The sequence below is a fragment of the Stegostoma tigrinum genome, chromosome 29 (genome assembly GCF_030684315.1).
Source record: "Stegostoma tigrinum isolate sSteTig4 chromosome 29, sSteTig4.hap1, whole genome shotgun sequence".
NCBI classification, from domain to species: Eukaryota; Metazoa; Chordata; class Chondrichthyes; order Orectolobiformes; family Stegostomatidae; genus Stegostoma; species Stegostoma tigrinum.
Genome location: NC_081382.1, coordinates 32,219,601 through 32,244,642, shown reverse-complemented (window position 1 = coordinate 32,244,642; position 25,042 = coordinate 32,219,601). Strand labels below are relative to the sequence as shown.

General features: G+C 39.2%; 2 protein-coding genes across 5 annotated transcripts in view; one reads left to right on the top strand and one right to left on the bottom strand.

Annotated features, from left to right (window-relative positions):
• Positions 1 to 12,367, bottom strand: part of ak8 (adenylate kinase 8) — a 192,329-nt gene extending 179,962 nt beyond the window's left edge. Inside the window, exons 1-3 of one of the 3 annotated variants that reach the window (XM_048558472.2) lie at positions 12,312 to 12,367; positions 11,911 to 12,212; positions 7,531 to 7,615 (exon numbers count right to left, since the gene is read on the bottom strand). In XM_048558472.2, the coding sequence (XP_048414429.1) occupies positions 7,531 to 7,615; positions 11,911 to 11,994 (169 nt within the window). In that variant the 5' untranslated portion in view covers positions 11,995 to 12,212; positions 12,312 to 12,367. Of the gene's footprint in view, positions 1 to 7,530; positions 7,616 to 11,910 lie in introns of all 3 variants that reach the window. The other 2 variants (XR_007250209.2, XM_048558473.1) reach the window with 2 other exon arrangements.
• Positions 12,368 to 21,456: 9,089 nt separating this feature from the next.
• The window catches only part of spaca9 (sperm acrosome associated 9), a 40,493-nt gene continuing 36,907 nt past the window's right edge, over positions 21,457 to 25,042 (top strand). The window contains exons 1-2 of one of the 2 annotated variants that reach the window (XM_048558453.2): positions 21,457 to 21,496; positions 22,813 to 22,958. In XM_048558453.2, coding sequence (XP_048414410.2) covers positions 22,815 to 22,958 — 144 coding nt within the window. In that variant the 5' untranslated portion in view covers positions 21,457 to 21,496; positions 22,813 to 22,814. Of the gene's footprint in view, positions 21,497 to 21,940; positions 22,080 to 22,812; positions 22,959 to 25,042 lie in introns of those variants that run through there. The other variant, XM_048558454.2, reaches the window with a different exon arrangement.

Genomic DNA, 25,042 nt, shown 5'->3' with positions numbered 1-25,042 from the left:
TTTTTTAAAAATAAGGATACTAATACTGTAAATGTACTCCAGCTTTGGTCTCACGAATGCCCTGCATAACTGAAGTATAACCTCCCTATATTTGTTTTCAACTCCCCTCACAATAATGATCATATTCTATTAGCTTTCCTAATTACTTGCAGTACCTGCATACTAGCTTTTGTGATTTATGCACCAGGCCAACCAGATCCCTCTACGTCTGAGAGTTCTATAATCTTTCACCATTTAGATAATGTTTCTTTTTCATTCTTCCTGCTAAAATGAACAATTTCACACTTTTCCACATTGTAGTCCTTTTGTTACATCTTCACCTATTCATTTAATACATTTATATCCTTCATAGTTTCCTTACATCGTCTCAACAACTCTGAATTATTCTCACAGCAAATTAAGCAATCGTACCTTTAGTTCCTTCATCCAAGTCACTAGATTGATTGTAAAAAGTTGACACCCCAGCACTTATCCCTGTGGCTCACCACTCATTACAGCTCACTAACCTGTAAATGACCTATCTATGCCTAATTTCTATTTCCTGATAGTTAGCCAATTTTCTGCCCATTGCTGATATGCTACCCTCTAGACGGTGAGCTTTTACTTTCCACAACAATCTTATGTAGCATTTTATCAAATACCTCTGGAAATCCAGTACAGTAGATAGATTGGTTCCCCTTCATTCACAGCACATAGTACTTCTTCAAGGAGCTCCAATAGATTGGATAAACATGACTTACCTTTCACAAAACCATGTTGACTCTGACTGATTACCTTGAACTTTTCTAAGAGATCTGCTAAAATGTCTTTAATAATAGCTTCAAACATTTTCTCTATTATAGATGTTAAGCTAACTGGCCTGCAGTTTCCTGCCTTTCATCTTCTAAATTGCTAAGAACGGAAAAGACATTGAAATCATTCACCTTATTCTTAACAGCACTAGGATGTAAGAAACAGACTCGAATGAAAGTCTGTTTATGCAGCCTGAGACGAGAATATTGATTGTTTGGGTCATTGTTAGCACAGAGATACAGCAAGAGGAGTGAACTGTCCAACTATTTTTTGAATAAAGGACTTGCATTTGCTTTTTTCCAATATTATGGAATTTCCCATGAATCTGAAATATTTAGTAAAATTAAAACCAATGCATCTATTTCAGTTTTAATACATTGGGATAAAGTCCATCAGGACCTAAGGGACCTATCAGCCGACAACTCAAACAGTTTGGTCAGTGCCACTTTCCCAACAAGTTTCCCAGGTAACTTTCCTGAGTTCTTCCCTCACATTAATTTCTTGATTTACAGCAATTTCTGGAATGTTACTTGTATCATCATTAGTGAATTGAATGAAAATCAGAATCATCTGTTTAATCATCTGCTGCTTCCTAATTTTCCATTATTAATTTCTCGGTCTCACTTTCCACAGGACTGATGCTCATTTTGTCAACAATTTTTTTTTAAATAAGTACAGACATTCTTGTTATCTTTGAATTTCTAGCTCATTTTCTTTTGTGCTAATTTTCCCTTTTTTTATTTATGTTTAAGTCATTCTTTGCTGTTCTGAAACTTAACTTTTGAATTTCACTTTCTCATATTCATTCTTTTATATCACCAGGCTTCCCAAACACTCAATTTTTTAAATTCAACATTTTAAAAAAAATTCAAAAGAAATACTTCTGGAGGAATTATTTACAGAACAAAAGAGTCCTGTTATTTATAAAATAAAGTTGAATCAAAATGCAGGTCTTTTGAGCATGGAAACAAAAGAACCTGTTTCAACAAAATTCAGCAAAAATAGATTGCAGACTAATTGGTAATTTCTAAGATGTGCTTTTATAATTTGGGTTGATTAAGATTAAATTCCATACTTAATGGCAAACTATTGAAGTTTCCCACAAGTCTAAATGTCAGCAAGATTTAACCAATAATTTTACCAAATTCATGGAAATTAGCTTTGTTTGAATAGAGCTCCTGCACAAACTCTATCTCTACTTGGTAGTATCAATTTTTCAAAAAGACAATACCCTTTAAAATAATCTGCAAATGAAAACATAACGATGATAGTATTCACCATAGTAACACACTCCAAATGTAACAAAAGTAATGAAGAACTTTCAAGCATAAGTTAATAAACAATGCATAAAGGTTTTAATGGCTCCACAAAATCTTGAAATTTATTTTGACACAATCAACACAGGTGCCACAGGAATAATACAAATAAATCCGATATGTAAATATGTTCCTATCTGTTCAAAGTAAATGTGGAAAACAATGAATTATTTAAACTCAATACAATTAGCACAAAACAAGCTCTAGCGCCATCATCAGTAAATTTCTTTCAAAATACTTCAAAGCAAATTCTTCCTTGGCAGACATGGCTCTTTTGAGGATTGTCTAATCTCATCTATAAGAATAAATCCTCAGGTGAATCAAGCCTTTATACTCAAGATTCTTCAGTTAAGGGATCAGTGAAAAGCAGAATTATTCTATTATTAACACAAGGTCAAACTCTTGTTTGGGAGAAGCACTGCCTTGGGCTATTGTAATTGTTTATTCCGCACAAAAAAAAGCTACAGTTGCCCTAGGTCATATTTTTTCAATAAAAGGGAACGAAATCATTCTATAATTGGATTACATCCCTTGTAGACTTCTAACTGACAAGACTGTAACCACATTTCTCAGACAGACACTAATTTTGTACACATCTGCTCCACGCACAGACTCATAGAATTATACAGCATGGGAAAAACTCTTCAGTCCAACTTGCCCATGCCGACCAGATATCCTAAATTAATCTAGTTCTACTTGCCAGCATTTGGCCCTCTAAACTCTTTGTATTCAGATATCCATCCAGATGCCTTTTAAATGTTGTAATTATACCAGCCTCCACCACTTCCTCTGGCAGCTTATTCCATGCACGCACCACCCTCACCATGAAAAAGTTGCCCCTCAGGTTCCTTTTAAATCTTTCCTCTCTCATCTTAAACCAATGCCCTCTAATTTTGGACTCCTCTCTCCTGGGAAAATAACCTTGACTATTCACACTATCCATGCCCCTCATGATTTTATAAACCTCTATACGGTCACCCCTCAGTCTCTGATGCTCCAGAGAAAATAGCCCCAGCCTATTCAGCCTCTGTCTATAGCTCAAACCTCCAACTCTGGAACCTTTCAAGTTTAACAGCATTTTTCCTATAGCAGGGAGACTAGAATTGAATGTAGTCTTCCAGAAATGGCCACAACATAACATCCCACCTCCAATACTTAATGCACTGATCAATAAGGCAAGTGTACCAAATGCCTTCCTCACTACCCTGTCTTCCTGCAAGTCCACTTTCAAGGAACTATGCACCTGCTCACCTAGGTCTCTTTGTTCAACAACACTCCCTAAGACCTTACCATTAACTGGATTTGTCCCTCCCTGATTTGCCTCGCCAAAATGCAATACTTCACATTTATCTAAATTAAACTCTATCTGCCACAACTCTACCCATCCAATCAAGGTCTTGTAGTTCTCTGAGATAATCTTCTTCATTGTGCACTACACCAACTATGTTGGTGTCATGTGCAACTTACTAACCAGATTTTCTATATTCATCCAAATCATTTATATAAATGACAAAAAGCAGTGGACCAGCACTGATCATTACAGCACTCATTACACATTACAGGCTTCCAGTCCAAAAAGCAACCCTCGATCACCACCCTCTGTCTTGTACGTTTGAGCCCATTTTGTATTCAAATGGTGAGCTCTCTCTGAATTCCATGTGACCTTACCTTGCTAACCAGACTACTATGCAGAATCTTGTCGACCGCCTTGCTGAAGTCCATTTAGATAATGTTCACCATTCTGCCTTCAAAAATTTTCTTTGTCACTTCTTCAAAAAACTCAATCAAGTTACTGAGACACAATTTCCCATGCGCAAAGCCAGGCTGACTGTCCGTAATCAATCTTGCCTTTCCAAATACACCCTATCCCTCAGAATCCCCTCCAACAACTTGCCTACCACTGACGTCAGGCTCACCTGTCTACAGTTCCCTGGTTTTTGCTCACCATTTTTCTTAAATAATGGCACCACATTAGCCAACCTACAGTCTTCTGGCACCTCATCCATGGCTGTCAATGATACAAATATCACAGCACTTGTGCATAGGTATCCAAGCAGTATCACCATCAGTTTCAAGATAAAGACACTGAAACACAATCTGAAGCAAATATATAAATAAACTACAAACAGTTATAACAAAATTCTCATGTGTTGAAATTATTATTTTAGACCCTCGAATCAAAACCTCCAAATGAGGTATATTACCTCAGAAGGTAAAGGTAGGGAAACAAACACAAAATTTGCTTGATTAAAAAGGAGATGGAGATTAAAATAATGAAGAACAAGTTTGCGTACAATAAGTATCAGGTTGAAAATACAACTAAGGTGAATACACAAGGTTCAGAAAGGAGGTAGAAAAATAGGGATTATGAATAAAGGTTAGCAGATAACAATATAAACGGGAATCTTAAAAGACCTATACATGCACATGATATTTTTTAAAAAGTGGTAAAAAAAGGAGGAAGATGTGGACTTCACAAGCTTCAAAATCTCCCCTCCCCCTACCGCATCCCAAAACCAGGCCAGCTCATCCCCGCCTCCCGAACCTGTCTATCCTTCCACTCCTTCCACCTCAAGCCCCACCCTCACCTCCTACCTCCAAGCCTCATCCCGCCTCCTTGACCTGTCCATCCTCCCTGGATTGACCTATCCCCACCTACACTCACCTTTACTGATGCCATCCCCACCTCTTTGACCTGTCTGTCTCCTATCCACCTATCTGCTCCTTTATCCATCTTCCATTAACATCGCCCTCTCTCTCTATTTATTTCAAAATCACCTTCCCCTCCCCCAATTCTGAAGAAGAGTCCAGACCCGAAGCTTGAGCTTTCCTGCTCCTCTGATGCTGCTTGGCCTGCTGTGTTCATCCAGCTCCACACTTGTTATCTTAGCAAGATTGATTAGAGACCAAAAATGGGATTTATGGATGGAGGCCAGGAACATGTCTAAGATGTTAAATGGATATTTTGCACCTGTATTTACCAAGAAGGTATTTCTGCTAGGAGCATGATGACTGAGAAAGAAACTCAGTCAATAGAAAGTTTAAAATTGATAACGATACAGTAGATAGGTTGCCAGCACTTAAAATTAATACGGCACCAAAACTGAATGAGGTGCATCCAAGGATATTGAAGAAAGTGCGAGTGAAACTTGCAAAGGCATTGGTAAAAATCTTTGAATGTTTCCTGGACTCAGGGGTGATGCCAAAGGACTGCAGAATTGCAAAGATAGCACCCTTGTCCAAAAGAAGGCTGTAAGGATAAGCCTGGCAATTACAGACAAGTCAGTTGGATTTCAGTACTGGGCAAACTTTGTGAAACAACTGTTCAGGATAGAATTAATAGTCAAGTGAAAAAAATGTGGGTTATTCAGGGAAAGCCAGCATGAATTTCTTAACGGAAAATCTAACTTGCTGGAGTTTTTGAAGAGGTCAGAGACAGGAAGAGTGTGGTTAAGGGTGATGCTGGTCATTTGGTGTAGATGGATTTCAAAAGGTATTTGATACAGTGGCACCAAAAAGCATGTGAGCACAAACCATAGCTCATGGGGTTAATGAGGCAGTAGCAGCATGGGCACAAAACAGCACAGTGGCTCAGTGTCTAGCACTGCTGCTTCCAGCGTCAGGGACCCAGGTTCAATTCCAGCTTGGGCGACTGTCTGTGTCAAGTTTTCACATTCTCCCCATGTCTGTGTGGTTTCCTCCAATGTCCAAAGATGTGCAGGTTAGGTGAATTGGCCATGGTAAATTGTCCATAGTGTCTAGCGTGGGAAATGTAGGAATAGGGTAGAAGGTGGGTTTGGGTGGGATGCTCTTCGGAGAGTTGGTGAGGACTCAATGGGCCAAATGGCCAGCTTCCACACTATAGTGATTCTATAACAACTGGATGCCAAATAGCAACAGATAGTAATATTTAACATGATGTACAGATGCTGGTGTTGGACTGGGATTGACAAAGTCAGAAGTCACACAATACCAGGTTATACTCCAACAGGTTTATTTAAAATCACAAAATTTCAGAGCACAGCTCCTTCATCAGGTGATGTCTATATCTATTAATGATGAGTACATATTGTTTGAGCTGGAAGAAGGTTTGTGGCAGAGTTCCTGAAGGGTCAGTTTCACAATCCTTGCTTTTCCTGACATATTTTAATGGTCTAGACTGCAAGAGATTATTTCAAAGTATGGATTAATAAAAGCTGGAAGCATTGCAAACTGTGAAAAGTTGGTGTAGACCTACAAAGAACATTGACAAGTTGATTAAGTGAGCAGATAGGTGGCAGACAGAGTTAAATGCAGAGAAGTGCAAAGTGATACATTCTGAATGTACAGACACACTAAAAAATAAGAGGGCACTACCACAAAGAGTAGAGAGGACCAGAGGGACCTACATGTATATGTGCACATGCCACTAAAGGTGTTGGGACAAGTCCAACGAATATTTAATAAACCATTCGGTATCCGGGAATTATTAATGGGGGTATAAGTAACAAGATGAAACAGGTATAAAGTGATTTGCAAAAACTAAAATGTGATAAGAGAAAAAGCTTTTTCACCCACTAAGTAGCGAGGGACTGAAATGCACTGTCTAGAAATGCGGTGGATTTGAGGCATTCAAAGGACTTTAGATGATTATTTAAATAGAAATGATATTCAGGGAAAATGTAGGAGAATGGCATTAAGTCATAATGCTATTCAGACAGCCTGTGCAGACATATACGAATAGGGAACAAAAGTTGGCTACTCGGCCCTTTGAGCCTGTTCCACTATTCAATAAGATTATGGTTGATTTGATTTTAACATGAAGTCTGCATTCCAGCATAATCCTGGTGATCTTTCATTCCTTTGGTAAAACAGAATCTTGGCTCAATGGGCCAAACTCATGGAACTGAGAGGCACCAGTCAGAATTCTCACAAACTGATATAATAAATCCAGAGTACACAATTAAAAAGTATATACAAATATAAAGCAGAATAATTCTTTTTATAAATGTTTTCCTGTAAAATAATACATTTATAGAACCCAGGGTAAATGCCATTTTCAATAATATGTAAAGAATTAGAGCTATTGGATGGTAGAACAAAGTACGGTTGAAGTCAGGAACATAGAACATAGAAAAGTACAGCACAGTACAGGCCCTTCGGCCCACGATACTGTGCCGTGGAGTGACATAATGATTTAGAAAGGAATGATTTCATGTTACATTTCAAGATGTCTTCAATCTCGAGGTTCAACTTTGGTTAATCTGAAAAAAATCTAGAATGCTAAACAACAATTAAGTAGTAATTTTAGTGTCCTCTCTCAGAAAACTTTCTGAAGCTTGCAGCTGTCAGAATAGAATATCAGCACCAGAATTTTGGAAAAGCCTGAAAAACAATTCAGCAAAGCACCTAAACTTCCACCAAGGTGAAAAAGCGTTCTCACCTTCATCATTTTCTCTTTTAAGATGATCTATCATATACTGAATGGGATCGTTTGGTTTATCCACGAGCAGACACTGCAGCATTCTCTGAAAGAATGAATTAAGAAAGAAAACAAAGAGATTACATTTGCATCTGATAGTCCTCATTTATGCAATATTAGTTTTGTACGTATATATATAACTATGCAGGAGTTGGATAAAAGTACAATGCCAAACTAAAAAAGATTGAAATTAAACCAATTTTGAAATAAATAGGTTCAAATAATTATGCTTGCAGTCCTAAGATCATAAGATAGACTCTAAGAAAGAGAATCTTTCAGTCCATCTTCCCTACCTAAAGGCCACCCCTGTAATGATCTTCTTACAAAAGCATCTAATCTTGTCTTAAATCATTCTAGTTTTATAGTTTCAAGTACTCTTGTGCCAACCTCCAACTGCCAGGAATGCAAAAACCCTATTAATGCTCCATATAACTATGAATTTAGCTAAATTTGATCCCACAAAGATTTCTGTGAGATACTTATTAATGAAAATGTTGTTTATTAAATGTGCAAAGATATGAAAATATAGATCATTTTTAATGTACGAGTCAAATAAACAAAACTTTACAAGCCGAATTTCACAAACAAAAACATCGACAGTAATCAAATTTATGATTTCCAGTGGTAATTTCACTCTTGAAATGCATGGAGCTGTCGAGTGAAAACATTTCCGCGCAGATATGAAAGCAACAGATAATGTCCTTTGTTGATTTGTTTTGTTAAACATGAGAAGCCTATTTTCTCACTGATATTGCATGTGTTGACCAAAGTGGCAGGCTTCGAAAACTGTTGTTAATTGATGTTTAACTCTTTAATCATAGAAGTGTGGCAACAGGACCTGTGCTTTTTACCATCATGGCTGATCTGTGACCAAACTCTACATATCTGCCTTTACCATTTATCCCTTAATACCTTCCATTAATAAAAATCTATCAATCTAACATGTGAAATTACCAATTGATCTAACATCAATTGTTGTTTACAGAACAGAGTTTTGAACTTCCACCAGTCTGTTCATGCAGTATTTCCTAATTTCATTCCTGAAATGTCCGGCTCTAATTTTTTGATGCTGTCCTTTAATATTTGCCTCTACAATCAGATGAAATACTTTTTCTGTATCCATCAATTGCTGCTCCCTAAAGCATAACATTTGAAACTTTGGAATAAGATTAGTCAGAACATCTATTTGACTCCTTTCACAGTCCATGACCATTGCAACAACAAACTCTTTCCTCCTAAAATCTTCAAATAATCGTTTTGTTATTCACGGATAATTATTTGGTTTAAGGATACAGTACATTTACCATTTCAATCAAATTTCTATAATTAAAACATTTATTATTTTGTTGTACGATAAAATTCTTATATTAACATAAATGATCTCATCCACAACTTCAATTTCCTAAATTCCTTGATATCATATGATCAGTTATGTTTCGTAAATATCATACAATAATGGGTCATTGTCACTTCCACCTCAAAATAATCTATGGATTGATTAGATTCAATTGGCTCAAAGACCATTTCCATTCTGTGTTTTCTTCTAAACATAGACTTGACGATTAAATGAACAGTAACTACAGCAAAAACAGTCACGCTGATTCCCTCTTTCAAGCATAGAATACTTCATTGGAACTTTTCAAAATCCTAAATCATATTTTTTGCCATACTTTCCCATACATTGTGCATCTTTTACTCCACTCAAAATTATAATCTCCAGCATTTTAATTACAGAAAATCAGTTGATATAACATGGAAGTACTCTGCTACTGACTCTCTGCCTAGGAGTTAACAAGAACAGATTATACCTGACCTGAAATATTAACTCTGATTTCTCTTTACAGATGCTGCCAGACCTGCTGAGCTTTTCCATCAACTTATGTTTTCACTTTTAATTGACAGCATCCACAGTTCTTTCTGTTTTTACTTACCATTTGATGTGAGTCAGATGAGAACCCCCATTTGGCAGCATGCTGAAGGACATCCACAGTCTTTGCAACATCAGAAGTTATTCAAAATTATCTACACATTTGATCATGGGTGCTTCATTTAAAGCTAGCACTGATGTGCAATTCCTCCAATGGACCAGCCTGGTCCAAAAATTTGGAAAGTAGGCATTAGGTGAATTGGTGGAGCTATAGGATAACACAAAAGCGGCATGGCGACTCAATAGTCATCACTGCAGCCTCACAGTGCCAGGGACCCAGGTTCGATTCCAGCCTCGGGCAATTGTCTGTGCGGAGTTTGCACATTCTCCCTGCGTCTACGTGGGTTTTCTCCAGGTGCTTTGGTTTCCTTCCACAGTCCAAAGATGTGCAGGCTAGGTGGATTGGCCATGCAAAATTACCCGTAGTGTTAAGGGGTGTGTGGGTTATAGGGGAATGGGTCTGGGTGAGATGCTCCAAGAGGCGGTGTGGACTTGTTGGGCTGAAGGGCCTGTTTCCACACTGTAGGGAATCTAATCTAATCCAACTCTCTATCACCTTATTGGGATCCTTGTGGTGTAACTTTAGACCAACAGGCCCAGGTTTAAGTCCCATTTGTTTCAGAGGTGAGTAATATCAATTGTGAACAGAATAATCAGAGAATATCTATATCACTTTATTAATAATTGCAATTTATAGTTAATTATTGGGATTGGAAATTACTAGCAAAGGATCACAAAGGAACTAATGGTCAGAATTAAGGTTGAGAGTTTGTTGCAAGGTTGAAGTGTGAGAGACAATGGTTAGGATGTGAATTGGAAGTGAGCGATTGGGGTTGGGAGTTAATGGTTAGGTTGAGGATTAGAAGTTGATAGGTTGAGTCAGAAACTGTTATTGGCAATGCTGTTTTCTCAAAATGGCCGGGTTTGTAAATTTTAGTTTCATAAGCAATCTGCAGAAAATAATAGAACATAGAACAGTACAGCACAGTGCAGGCCCTTTGGCCCACGATGTCGTGCCAACTTATCCTACTAAGATCAAATTACCCTGCATACCCTACATTTTACTATCCTTCAAGTGCCTATCCAAGAGTTGCTTAAAAGTTTCTTAACTTTACACCACTATCACTGCCAGTAGCGCATTCCACACGACCACCACTCTCTGTGTAAAGAACCTATCTCTGACATCTCCCCTGTACCTTCCTCCAATCACCTCAAAAATATGCCCCCACATCATTGTTATTTCTGCCCTGGGAGCATCTCTGACTATGCACTCTATCTATGCCTCTCATCATCTTGTACACCTCTATCAAGTCATCCCTCATCCTTCTGTGCTCCAAATTAAAAAGCCCTAGCTTCCTCAACCTTTCTTCATAAGACCTGCCTTCCAGTCTAGGCAGCATCCTGGTAAATCTCCTCTGCATCCTCTCTAAAGCTTCCACATCTTTCCTATAATGAGGTGACCAGAACTGAACACAATATTCCAAGTGTGGTCTAACCAGAGGTTTATAGGGCTGCAGCATAACCTCGCAGTTCTTAAACTCAATTCCCCTGCCAATGAAAGCCAACACACCATACACCTTCTTTACAATCCTATCAACTTGGGTAGCAATTTTGAGTGATCTATGGACGTGGACCCCAAGATGTCTCTATTCTTCCACACTGCCGAGAATCCTGCCATTAACGCTGTATTCTGCATTCAAATTCGACCTTACAAAATGAATCACTTCACACTTGAACTCCATCTGCCACTTCTTTGCCCAGCTCTGCATCCTGTCAATGTCCTGCTGCAACCTACAACATTCCTCCACGCTGTCCACAACTCCACCAACCTTCGTGTCATCTGCAAACTTGCTAACCCACCCTTCGACTTCCTCATCCAAGTCATTTATAAAGATCACAAAGAGTAGAAGTCCCAGAACAGATCTCTGGGGAACACTACTGTTCACGAGCTCCAGGCTGAGTACTTTCCATCTACTACCACCCTCTGTCTTCTACTGGACGGCCAGTTTTGTATCCAGACAAATTTCCCTGAATCCAATGCCTCCTTACTTTCTAAATGAGCTTTCCTCTACCTTCCTACTTTTAGCATTTGAAGTGCGAAGGAACACTAGACTCTGCAACAGTCAGTGATCCGTCCTGAAAAATGTCTACAGTGGTTAAACGAATGAGATTAGTGATCAAAACAGAAGCGCAGTTCGCCGATCCATTCAAACAGTCAGTTACTTTATTTTCAGAACAGACTCAAATAAAAATAGAACTAAACTAAAAAGGAATCAGACTTGAAATCGACGGTTCTTGATCTTCACTACAAAACCAACTTTCCCGAACAAAACAAGGGAAACATTTTAACAGAAGGCAAATAAAAGCATATAATGACCTAAAAATAATAAATGACACATTCTGACGCTGTTCACCTGCAGAATCTGAAATATTCCATGTTTCTCCGCGTAGACCCCGAGTTCTGGGGAAATCCGAAGCGGCTTTTTGGTCGCGTCCATTTCTTCGAAATCTGATTATTTTAAATTTCCGTCCGAAGACGGGATCCTTCCATCAGGGGCTTCCGAGGCGGTGCGAGTTCTCCGTTTTCGCTGTTTTCCGGACAGTCGAAGTTTGTTTTCCTTCGCGCGGACGCCAGATTTGGAAGGCCCCGTAACCAAGGAAACGAAACACAACTAGGGTCAATGTCTTGTGTTCAAACTTAATTTACACCGACAACCTGTGAAGACAAACGAACGGATAAAAACAACGGATAAAAAGTCAATAATTCATTGACTTCAGGATTTATGGAAGATTGTCTAATTCAATGTGCGCAAACCGTTGTTCGTTGCTATGGATACCGAGTTGTTGCTGACTGGAATACTCCAGCTGACCTGGGGAGTCTTCTTCTAAAGATGTAATGACTTTTTTTTCAAAAGTTATTTTTATTTTGGAGTTTTAATATTATCATTAATTTTTATTCTTGTTTAATGTTGATGTCTCCAATTACTTTTAATGTCCCTCCTTCCTGATCACTCAATGCATCCAAATTCTGGGAGGTGTCTTCGGCAGCAACAACCCTTTTCACGGAAAGGGACAGGTTCAGACAAAAAGAAATTCCAATGAAGGGAATGATGACGTTAAATGCTTTGACATTAGGTAGAAAATAATTCATTGAGGAAGCTCAGAATGGGGAAAAAGCTGTTTTCTAGAATGGACATACCGAATTTTGTCGCAGCCAAATTCTGGAGCAAAAGATATTGTAATAGAAACAAGTGCTAGAGAAACTCAGCAAGCTCAGCAGCAAAATTTTTTGAGGATCCTTGAGTAGCATTAGAACAAAGAATGTTCTACATGCATCAAAAAGACAACCATAATAGGTGTATGGAGCTACCCATGACAACACCATTTATTTGGAGGATGTGAGACAAGTTAGAGAAGAAATGAAATAAAAAGGAATGAAAGGCTCAACCAAATGGGGAAGAATACTGAGATAACAAGGTGCAGAGCTGGATGTACACAACAGGCCAAGCAGCATCAGAGGACCCTTCTTCAGAAATTGGGGAGGGGAAGGGAATTCTGAAATAAATAGGGAGAGAGGGGGAGGCAGATAGAAGATGGGTAGAGGAGAAGATAGGTGGGGAGGAGACCAAAAGGTCAAAGATGGGGGGATGGAGCCAGTAAAGATGAGTGTAGGTGGGGAGTTAGGAAGGGGATAGGTCAGTCCAGGGAGGATGGACAGGGGGCGGAATGAGGTTAGTAGGTAGGAAACGGGGGTGAGCTTGAGGTAGGAGGAGAGTATAGGTAGGAAGGACAGATTAGGGAGGCAGAGACAAGTGGCCTGGTTTTGGTATGCAGTAGTGGGAGGGGAGATTTTGAAGCTTGTGCGGTCCACATTTATACCATTGGGCTGCAGGATTTCCAAGTGGAATATGAGGTGCTGTTCCTGCAACCTTCAGGTGGCATCATTGTGGCACTGCAGGACGCCCAGGATGGACATCTCATCTGAGGAACGGGAGGGGGAGTTGAAATGATTTGCGACTGGGAGGTGCAGTTGTTTAAAGCGAACCAAGCGTAGGTGTTCTGCAAAGCGGCCCCCAAGCCTCCGCTTGGTTTCCCCGATGTAGAGAAGGCCACATCGGGAACAGCGGATACAGTATACCATGTTGGCAGATGTGCAGGTGAACATCTGCTTGATGTGGAAAGTTTTCTTGGGGCCTCACTCCATTCCAGTCGCAAACCATTTCAACTCCCTCTTCTATTCCTCAGAAGATATGTCCATCCTGGACCTCCTGCAGTGCCACAATGATGCCACCCGAAGGTTTCAGGAACAGCAAGTCATATTCCGCTTGGGAACCCTGCAGCCCAATGGTATCAATGTGGACTTCACAAGCTTCAAAATCTCCCCTCCCCCTACCGCATCCCAAAACCAGCCCAGCTTGTCCCTGCCTCCCCAACCGTCCTTCCTCCTACCTATACCCTCCTCCCATCTCAAGCGCCCACCCCCATCTCCTACCTACTCGCCTCATCTCACTCCATTGACCTGTCCGCCCTCCCTGGACTGACCTATCCCCTTCCTAACTCCCCACCTATACTCACCTTTACTGGCTCCATCCCCAACTCTTTGACTTGTCTGTCCTCTTTCCACCTATCTTCTCCTCTATCCATCTTCTATCCGCCTCCCACTCTCTCCCTATTTATTTCAGAATCCCCTTACCCTCCCCCATTTCTGAAGTAGGGTCTAAACCCGAAATGTCAGCTTTCCTGCTACTCTGCTGCTGCTTGGCCTGCTGTGTTCATCCAACTCTACACCTTGTTATCGCAGATTCTCCAACATCAGCAGTTCCTACTGTCTCTGGAGAAGGATATTGATGGATGAGGACTGTTTTGGCCTCTGCTCAAGGGAAGAAGCAGATATCCCTCAAACTGTCTGAGTGGAGAATTAAGGTGTAGAGGAATTGGATAGCTAAAGTGAAGAAGAAATAGCCAGGGCCAGGAGATCAGAAATTGTTAAAATGTATACAGCATCAGCAGAATCACAAATGAGAGAGACTGGACAAAAGAAGAAAAATTAGTCTACCAGGTCGGTCCTGGAATGATGGTAACGGTAGGGAATGTGCCAGGTCCTCTGTTGCCACCCTTAATGCTGATCTAAGCTCTGAGATACACTGAGGTAGAAGAGGCTCAAAGGGTTAATATAACACAAAGAAGTGCAGATGCTGGAGATCTGAAACAAACAAAAACAGAAACTGCTGAAGAAACTCAGCAAGACTAACAGCATCTGTGGAGAGAAAACAGTTAACATTTTGAGTCTAGTGATGCTTCTTCAGAACAGGGTTTTAGCCTCAAAGGGTTATATGGCCTAATTTATTCCCATGTTTTTATGTGCATATCCTTCATTGTCTACTTCTGCAATAAATTAACGCTTATCCCATGTCAGGCTTCTGCTGTGTTCAAATAGACTTAAATCAGGTTAAAGGTTAGCTGGGAGAAACACCTTGAAGAAATAAATCATTGCGTTACACATTACAAAACCAAGCAAACTTTTGCTGAAAATAGCATGGGCCCACCAGATGGTGCTGTTCAGCCCTCTGACAGGGATTGTTATAAACAAATGCAACAAAAACAGAAATTGCTGGGGAAACTCAACAAGTCGGGCAACATCTGCGCAGAGAAAATAAATACTAACTCTCCAGCAATTCTCTAGCACTTTCTGTTTTTGTTTCAGATTTCCAGTTCTTTGTTTTTTTTTCCATGAAATAAATGCAACTCTCCTTCAAAATATGATATAAATTATGTGATACATACAAACAGTACTCATTTATTTGTGTGTGGGGATTGGTTATCTCAGTTGACTGGTTTATGGTGTAGAGTAATGAAAATTCCCTCAGGTTAAACCACCACAAGTTGTTTGGTAGATCCAGAGAAAAAGAGTTTGGGTTTCTATGGCATTTGTTACTTTGGGTAGGAATGAAATCCTATGTTCCATTGACAATTAATGGAAGGAAATTAGAAAGTTATAATTAACACATTAAAAAAGAGACAGTAGTTCAGGCTGTTGTTGCTGCCCAACATTCAGTTAGATCATGGCTGATATGTATTTCAGTGCTATTGATCTACTTTTGATTCATTTCCCTTAATACCCTTAACTAACAAAAATGAATCAATCTCAGTCTTGAAAGTTTCAATTTGATTTGATTTGATTTATTGTTGTCATATGTACCGAGATATGGTGAAAAGTGTTGTTTTGCGTGATTTAATGGCAGATTGTACCCTAAAAGTGCATCAGGTAGCAGAAAATAGTGCAAAATGCAGTGTGACAGCAGCACAGAAGTAGTTGTTCTTGAATCTGTTTGTATGTGTATTCAATGGGAGGAATAGAGTATAGCCTGGGTGGGAGGGGATCTTTGATTATGTTGGTTGCTTTCCCAAGGCAACAGGAAGTATAGATGGAGTCAATGGATGGAAGGCTGGTTTGCATGATTACTGGGCTGTGCTCGTGACTCTGTAGTTTCTTGCAGTCTTGGGAAGAGCAGTTGCCATACCATGCTGTGATGCAACAGGATGCTTTCTTTGTTGCATCTATGAAAATTGGTAAGAGTCTTTGTGGACATGCTGAATTTCCTTTGCCTCCTGAAGAAGAAGAGGCATTCTTGTGCTTTCCCGACCATCACGTCGACTCGATTGGACCAAGACAGATTGTTGGTGATCATCACTCCCAGGAACTTGACGCTTTCAGTCATCTCCACCTCAGCACCATTGATGCAGATGGGGTTGTGGCCTCCATTCTGCTTTCTGGAGTCAATGACTAGCTCCTTCATTTTGCTGATGTTGATGAAGTGATTGTTGTCTTTACACCATGCCTTTAAGTACTCCTTCTCTTTCCTGTACTCTGTCTCGTGATTGTTTGAGATTTGACCTACAACAGTGGTGTCGTCAGCAAACTTGCAAATTGTGTTGGAGTGGAATTTGGACAGACAGTCATGCGTGTATAAGGTGTACAGCAGGGGATTGAATATGCGACCTTATGGGCACTGCTGTTGAGAATTTCATGGAGGAGGTGTCATGGCCAATTTTTACTGATTGCGGCCTATTGGTCAGGAAGTTGAATGTCCATTTACAGAGGGAGGAGCTGAGACCTAGGTTTCAGAGTTTGGAGATGACTTTCTTTGAAATTATGGTGTTGAAGGTGGAGCTGCAGCCAATAAATAGGATCCTGCTATAGGTTTCCTTATTATCCAGATGTTCCAGGTATGAGTGTAGGGCCAGGGAAATGGCATCTTCCATGCATCTGTTCTGCTGGTAGGTGAATTGCAAAGGATCAAGGCCACCTGGAAGTCTAGAACTGACGTGAACCATGACTAACCTCTCAAAGTACTTCATAATTATCGAGGGCAGAGCCACTGGGCTGTCATAATTGAGGCTTGCTGCATGATTTTTCTTTGGATGATGGTGGTCTTTTTGAACCATGTAAGGACTTTAGATTGAAGTAGGCAAAGATTAAAGATGTCTTTGAATACTCCCGCCAGTTGGTCCACACAGGATCTGAGCGCATGGTCAGGACTCCATCCGGTACAATCACTTTCGATGGGTTCATTCTGAAGAAGGCCAATCTAACGTCTGTGGTGATGACCATGGGTACAAGTGTATCTGAGGCTATTGGGACAGCTGACATTGATAGACTGACCTTCTGTTTAATGTGAGCATAGAATACGTTGAGCTCATTGGGAAAGGATGTATTGTTGCCCATGATTCTTTCGACTTTGCCGTGTAGGCCATTATGTCATGTAAGCCTTACAACAAACAATGGGTGTCGGTGTGGATGGTCTGGGTCTCAAGCTGATTTCAGTATTGTCTTTTGGCATCTCTAAGAACCTTGCGATGGTCGTACCTGGATTTCCTGCATAGGGTAGGGTCGCTCGAATTGAATGCCTCAGACCTGGACTGAATTCCCCCAGAATTTATAGCCTTTTGAAGAAATGCGGGTCATATCTCCAGTACCCTTGGTGAAAAAAAGTGCTCTCCGATTTCACTTCTGAAAGGACGAGTTCTAATTTTAAGATGGTGTCCCCTTGTTCTGACTCTCCCATCAGAGGAAATAGTTTTTCTGTATCCATGTTCATCAAAGTCTTTTATCATTTTAGACACCTCAATTAGATCGCCCAATAACTTTATAAAGTTAAAGGAATACAAAACAAGGGAGACATTTCTAAGAAGAGAAGGATTTTTTTTATTTGGGGAGTTGACCAATTGGGGAAGGTGGGTAGGTATTTCACCATGCCAATTCAGTCAGGTAATCACCGGCTCTGCAGCCTTGACAATGACACCACTGAAAGTGGAAGTTGCTGACTCAGCCAGAAAAACCTAAGGCATGTTAAGGTACCTTCTCAGGTTTGGCAGGGTTGTTTTGTTTGGGTCGGAGCTAAGCAAGCCCCAATGATTGGACAGGAAAATCCTCCTGAAGCAATGGTGAAGTGGTGGCAAGGCAAGTCAGCATTTGACAGTAGCAGCGTCTTCGCAGCGTCTCCATTCCAATGGCCATTTTCCAGGAAGCTGTTGCGAAACTGTATCCATGTAGCTAATGGCTTTGTCAAATGGTGTGATGGTGGGTGAGGTTACTGCTCTGCTACTGGCAAATGCCAGCAGACCTCGGAAAGTGTTCTTTGATCAAGCCTTTCGTTTTTCAAATTGATATCCATCTTCAGAGTTGGTAGCGAGAAACACATGGAAGAATTTGAAAACTCAGCTAAGAATTACAACACACTGTTAAAATATTTCTACCACAAAGTAATATAATACCAAGAATCAAGCCACAGTTGTGATGAAAGATATACCACATGTTGTAGGCAGCTAAAGACTAAGCATAGCTTTTTTGTGAACTTAAAACACTTGTGGGTAGAGGTCGAGTGTATAAAAGTCACTTTGTTAACTAATAAGGATCAGCAATTCAGGCATTTTGACCCAATGCAAGGGGAAGGTTATCAATATTAGCAAACAAGCAAACAGATTTCCTTCACTAATCATTGATCAACGATCCTTGCTGTAACATACAGATGTGAGCATTGGTGGAGAAGATGACAGAACTCATTTGATACATGAAGAATGTACCCTGGCATAGCTGCTGCTGCCCAATCAAATGCTGAACTGGTGAAAATTGGTGTTTCAGAAGAAAGGAGAAGGAGCTTAAACAAAAAAAGAAATAATAGCATTAATATGACATACTGTTTTCTTTGCTTTTATGGTTAGGAGCATTGATTAATATTGGTGTGCAAGTCATTTTGTGTTAATGCTTGATGTCATCTGCATTGCATATCATGTCAGAAATATAAAATGGCCAATCATTACTCTATTATTTTGTCCCATTTCTCAGTTCACCAAAACAACACAATGACTTGTATTTACTTAGTGCGTTTAACACAGAACATCCTAAGGCAATACAGATGATGTTACAAGATAAAGAGATAATGGGAACTGCAGATGCTGGAAAATCCGAGATAACGAAGTGTGGAGCTGCATGAACACAGCAGGCCAAGCAGCATCTTAGGAGCACAAAAGCTGATGTTTCGTGCCTCGACCCTTCATTCTAGGCCCAAAACGTCAGCTTTTGTGCTCCTAAGATGCTGCTTGGCCTGCTGTGTTCATCCAGCTCCACACTTTGTTATCATGTTACAAGATAAAATTTGATACAAGGAGAGGGCATAAGGCAATATTTGGACAAAATGTGTACACAAAAAGATAAGTTTCAAGTAGAGCATATAGAAGGAGGGAGACGAGGCCAGACCTTTGATCTTGGCAACAGAATGCATCATTGCCAACAGTGCTGCAGTTAAAATTCAGGCTGTTCAGGAGGCTAGAATTACAGAAGTATCAGATACCTTACAGACTTGTGGGGCTGGAGAATATTACAGGGATGCAGAAGGGGAGGGGCATGGTCCTGGAATGCTTTGAAAATAAGGACGAAAATTTTAAAATTGATGCTTTGCCAAACGAAGGGCCAGTGTGGATCATCAGGTACAAAGGCAATGAGTGAACAGGACTTCGTGAAATAAGGACATGACATCAGAGTTTGGATGACCTCAGATGTGGAATGTGCAAATCTGGTCAGGGTGGGTTTGATCAATCAAGTCCAGAGTGAAAAAAACAAGACTGAGGATTTCAATAGCAAGTGAGTAGAAGTCAAGATGGAGTCAGGCAATGTTACAGAGATGGAAACAGGCTTTGTATGTTGATAGTGCTATTGCAGGAATACTACAAACAAAGTAAACTAATCATCTTTGGAGGACAAATGATCATCCATTATTATCTAACTGCAAGAATTTTTAAAAAACATTTACGCTCATTGGAAGTAATTTTCTATTTCACTGGCTGGGTTTTAACTTGACTGACTCACTTATTTTATAGAACCCTGACAATTCTTCAAACCATTGATACACATGAATACTTTTGTAGTATAAAAAATCATAGAATCATTCAGCACAGAAATAGACCCTTTAACCCAACTCATCCATGCTGACCAGGTTTCCTAAACTGAACTAGTCCCATTTGCCAGCATTTAGCTCATATTGCTGTAAACCTTCTCTATCCATGTATCCAAATGTCTTTTAAATGTTGTAACTATATTCTTTACCACTCTATACTTTACTACTTCCTCTGCCAATTCGATCCATACATGCACCACCCTCTGTGTGAAAACGTTGGTCCTCGGGTCCCAAAAATCTTCCCCCTCTTACCTTAAACCTATGCATTCCAGTTTTGGATTCCCCTACCCTGGGGAAAAGACCTGTCTATTTACCTTGTCTGTGTCCCTCATGATTATATAAACCTCTACAGGGTCACTCCTCCATCTCCTACACTCCAGAGAAGAAAGTCCCAGTTTAGCCAGCTTCTTCTTATAACTCAAACACTCCAGTCTTGGTAACATCCTTACAAACCATTTTTTTGCAGTCTTTCCAGTTTAACAACATCCTTCCTGCGGTAGGGTGACTAGAATTGTACATGGTACTCCAAATGTGGCCTTACCAATATCTTGTCCAGCCATTACAGGACATCCCAACTCATGCACTCAATGCTCTCACCGATGAAGGCAAGCATGCCAAATGCCTTCTTTACTGCCCTGACTACCTTTTAACACCACTCTCAAGGAATTATGTACCTGTACCTTTAGATCTCTCTGTTCAACAACACGCCCCAGGGCCCTGCCATTAACTCTGTAAGTCCTGCCCTGGTCTGTTTTACTTAAATGCAACACCTTGCATTTATCTAAATTAAATTTCCATTTCTGAGTCCACTGACCCTGTTGATCATGATCCCAATGTATTCTTGTGTAATTTTCTTCACCGTCCACTATTCCACTTATTTTGAATCCATAGTTTATTATGTAATCTAGGATCCAAGGTCAAACAAATGGAAGATTGTGATTTTCTAATACTCCTTGTAGAAATATTTTAAATTGGGAGTCTGATTGCATTAATAAACTATTTAGCCTCATGGGTTTGTGATGTATTTTTGGCTAAATGGTCAGAAATTAAACTGGAAGGCTTCTAACAATGAGGTTTCAAAATATAGGCTCTGTTCTGAGGAAAGGTCATTGGACCTAAAACGCTAACTCTGATTTTTCTTCACAGTTGCTGCCAGAACTGCCGAGCTTTTCCAGGAACTTCTGTTTTTGTTTCGAAATATGGGCACTGAGAAATAGCTACATATTTTAATACCTTAGAAAGATATATTTGAAAATATGAACAATTGGAGTAAAGTTTTTTTTTAAGCGTTGATGGTGAATTTTACGGGGATAGAGTTGCCGACCATCCCGAGGAAGCTAATGTCTAGCATCCAAGTTGCCCCTCGTTAAGCAAAGTGTCTCGTTATCCCCCAGGATTTTTACAGCAAAACTATGGGAATTTCAACAGTGCACCGTAGGGAAGAGCTTGAATTCATTGTCAGCAGCTTCTAGATTTTCGCGTTTTTTTTTTCTGAGCTCTCAAACTTGCTGTCGGTCTCAATGGAGGAATGACCGTGAACGCCGAAGTAAGTGAACCGTACATTCACTGCCATTCACTTTCCGCAGTCTTGTAAGCTCATGTCCGAATTTGCAAATTTGGTGTTACTTTGGGTAATGATGGTGAAAGTTGACAGCAAAATCCAAGTCGATGCTCTCTATCAAGATAAAATACAAAAGAGGATACTTGAGGAGGGAGCAGGGAGGAATCATCATCAGCAAGAATTCACCATCAACGCCACGAAAGATATTTATTCAGAGTACAATTAAAAATCAAATGAGTAAAATTATTACCACATTCGTTTTTTATATTGACGCAATTGAACAATCGAATTTAACTGCCAGTAACACTTTAAGAGGCCCCTTGATTAATAGTGATACGTACATTTGATACGTGAGTGAAGGTTAACGTGAATTACGTGCATTTAGTTCAGTTGCTAGGTAATAAAGTTAAACAATGGTCACTACGTACAGCATGGCGCTAGCTGAAATTGTATCCAGTTAACAAACTAACCAGGCTAGGAGAAAAACGTCCATCGGGAACACATAAAAGGGCAACGAATTTAAAAACGATTTGGTATAATCCGAGATCTTACTTTTTCAAAATTTCAGGTAAGTTATCACGAAGTAAATGTTTCACTATTGATCACCGTCATTGGTAAAATAGCTGCGGTCATTCAGCTTGTATATGCATCATTGCACATTTACATTGTATTAGTTATCAGATCAATACATTTAGAACATCCTAAATTTCATTAACGTTATCGTATTTCACTGATATTTAATCAAGATTATTTGTTTAAAAACACTGCAAATGTTGGTTAAATAGTACAACAAATATTACATGTCCGAGAGCCCCACATCTTGAATTATCAACTGTGTAAGATTTTTAGCTGAATTCAATGATACGGCGTATTATTATGTAAACATTTTTGTTATTCAGCACTTTCATGTTTGCACTCCAATGGGGTGGTAGTTAATCTCCATAGATGCATTCCACATGTTGTATGTGAACCAAATCACGGAGTCACCAATATCGATTGAATTAAATATTGTGCAAGGAATAAATTATTAAAGGCAATATCGCTGTATTGCAGCAGCAACACAAAATAATCAGGGTTGTGAGTTCTGCAGGGAATTTCTGGCTCTAATCTATGCGCAAACCTGAGATTCCTGAGCAAACAGTTACAACGTTCAAGTCTTGAATTTTGTGTCGCTGTTCATGGCCCTTTCGGGTTCGTGTTTATTACACGGCCGAAACTGTAAAAAGTTTACAATAAATGAGCTAGCTCATTAATTTCTATCGGATCCAAAGAAATACCTTTTTTAACTGCTTTCTATAAAGGTATGAATGAGCTGAAGGCTACTCTGCGAGATCTGGAACAACGCTATTTACTCTTCAAACAGCAACAATTCACATTTGTTGCAGCTCTGGACCACACACGTGAGAACGCCCACGACAAGACCAAGCCTGTGTCTACTCTTTCACAGGTAACAAGGCGTTCATTTCACCATAGCTACTGATATAGAAAAGGACTTTGCTTAAATTAGTGCTGTACAATGACGACAACTTTTTTAAAACAGTTTGTTTCAATGAAAAATAAATTAAAATTCATCTAGATTTGCCTTTATTCTACATTTAAATTTGGGGTATAGTACTTACAATAATAAATAAAAACTAAAATCCCCAATGTGACATACCGGATAACAACAATCGGCCAGTGGATAAATTAATTTCAAAACTGTGAAATTGTTTCTTTTTAACCCTGTGTACCTCATTGGTAGGTTTAAATTTGGAATCTTGTACGTTATTTTTGGAAGCCTCCTTGAAACACTGGGAGATGCAGAGAATGACAAGGATGATTTCAGGAAGGACTGGAAGAAGTGAAAGTCTGGATGAAGGAATATGAACCAGATATTCATCATTCTAGATAACTTAATTAATGCAGGTCATCTCATGTTCACTTAATGAGAATTTTGAATATAAAATCAGAGTTCATTTTATTGAAAAATGCATACAAGTTGATTTCGCAGTGGTCAATATCTATGATCAGCACAGTTATGAATGTACCAAAGAACCCAACAACTTCATTAACCCCCTTCACTGTATCATATTTACTTAGTTTGGATGTATGACATACATCCTTTGACCCAGAAATTGTATGCTAAGGAAAATGTATAATTTATTTAAAAGGTCAATGAAATCTCTAATTGCTTTTAAGGATATTTAAGGGATCAATAGTAACTTCCTTGGAAAATAAGAAAAAATGGCTCATATGACTTTATAGTCCTTGATCTGGAAGCAGTACCATCAGGAAGAAAGTTAGGAATGAAGCCATGTGAATGGTGGACACAAAGGGCAGCTACAAGCAGAGGATCTGAAGGTGCTAAGTATATAAACACAAATGCAAGCAGACAGAAGGAGAAACACAGATATGTTTTATGCAGTAAAGAAATAAATAATTCTCATTGAGAAGTTAGTTTTTCTATTTGGCAGCAAGTAAAATTAGAGATTTTGGAAGCAATCCCAAACTGGCTAAAATTGTTTTAAGCTTGGTAAGTTTGTGTAATTAGGATGATTAACCTATCCTACACGAATAAGGAATAGCATAATGTGGAACAGTGTAGCTATAATTGCTGAAGGGGCATGCTTAAGATTTTTAAATCTATTTTTGATGTATCAACTACTTAAAGTGAAACTTTTTTATTAGTACTTTTCACTAGCAAAATCATGTTTGATTCATTTTGACATAATATCATCAAAAGGAGAAATATTGTTGAAAATATTCTCATTGGGAACTCTTTTGGTAAATTTACTTAATTTGGTTTCCCATTGCTTAACATGTTGAAAATGGTATTTATAAATTTCACAATATGAACATTTCAATTCTAATACAATGATAAAATATACAAACCCCAATCCTCAGATTTTCCTAATGTTTATTTTACCACAGTTGTTTGTTAGTTATTGCACTTGGAGTGAAGAAAACCTTTGAATCATTTGTTTTAATAATAGTATTAGAGATTAGGATGACAAATGGTTCTGCAAGAGTTAATGTCAAAGCTGAATTAAGTTCCATTCAAACTAATGACATTGCATAGTTTTAGGTTTGGATTAAGTAGCCTAGCTCAAGGTCCTGTTGAAGGTAGACCTGTTATCTTTGACTGCTGATAGACCTTGTAGTAATGCCTTCCTAGTCAATGTGACTAGTACCTATTGTTATCTTGCAATAAACTGCAGTTTGTTGTCTAAGAGAAGTGCTTCTCCTGGTTAATTCTTAAAGGCAGATTATCCTTTACCACTGCCAACTAGATAGGCTCCTAGACTGACCATAGAAAGGAGGACCAGACACAGGTGATTTACTGTTGGCAGTTAATAAGTGGAAAAATAAATACCATGGTGATTTGTTGATTGGGGAAAAAAAGTCCAATAGTGTGTACAGTATACTTCTGTACCAAAAAAAAAGGAAAGAAGAACTGGTGCAGTAGTGGTGAACCTAACTCTTAACCAGGAAACTGAGGTTCGAGCCCCATCTGCTCCAGAAGTGCATAGAATCTCTGAATGGATTGATTAG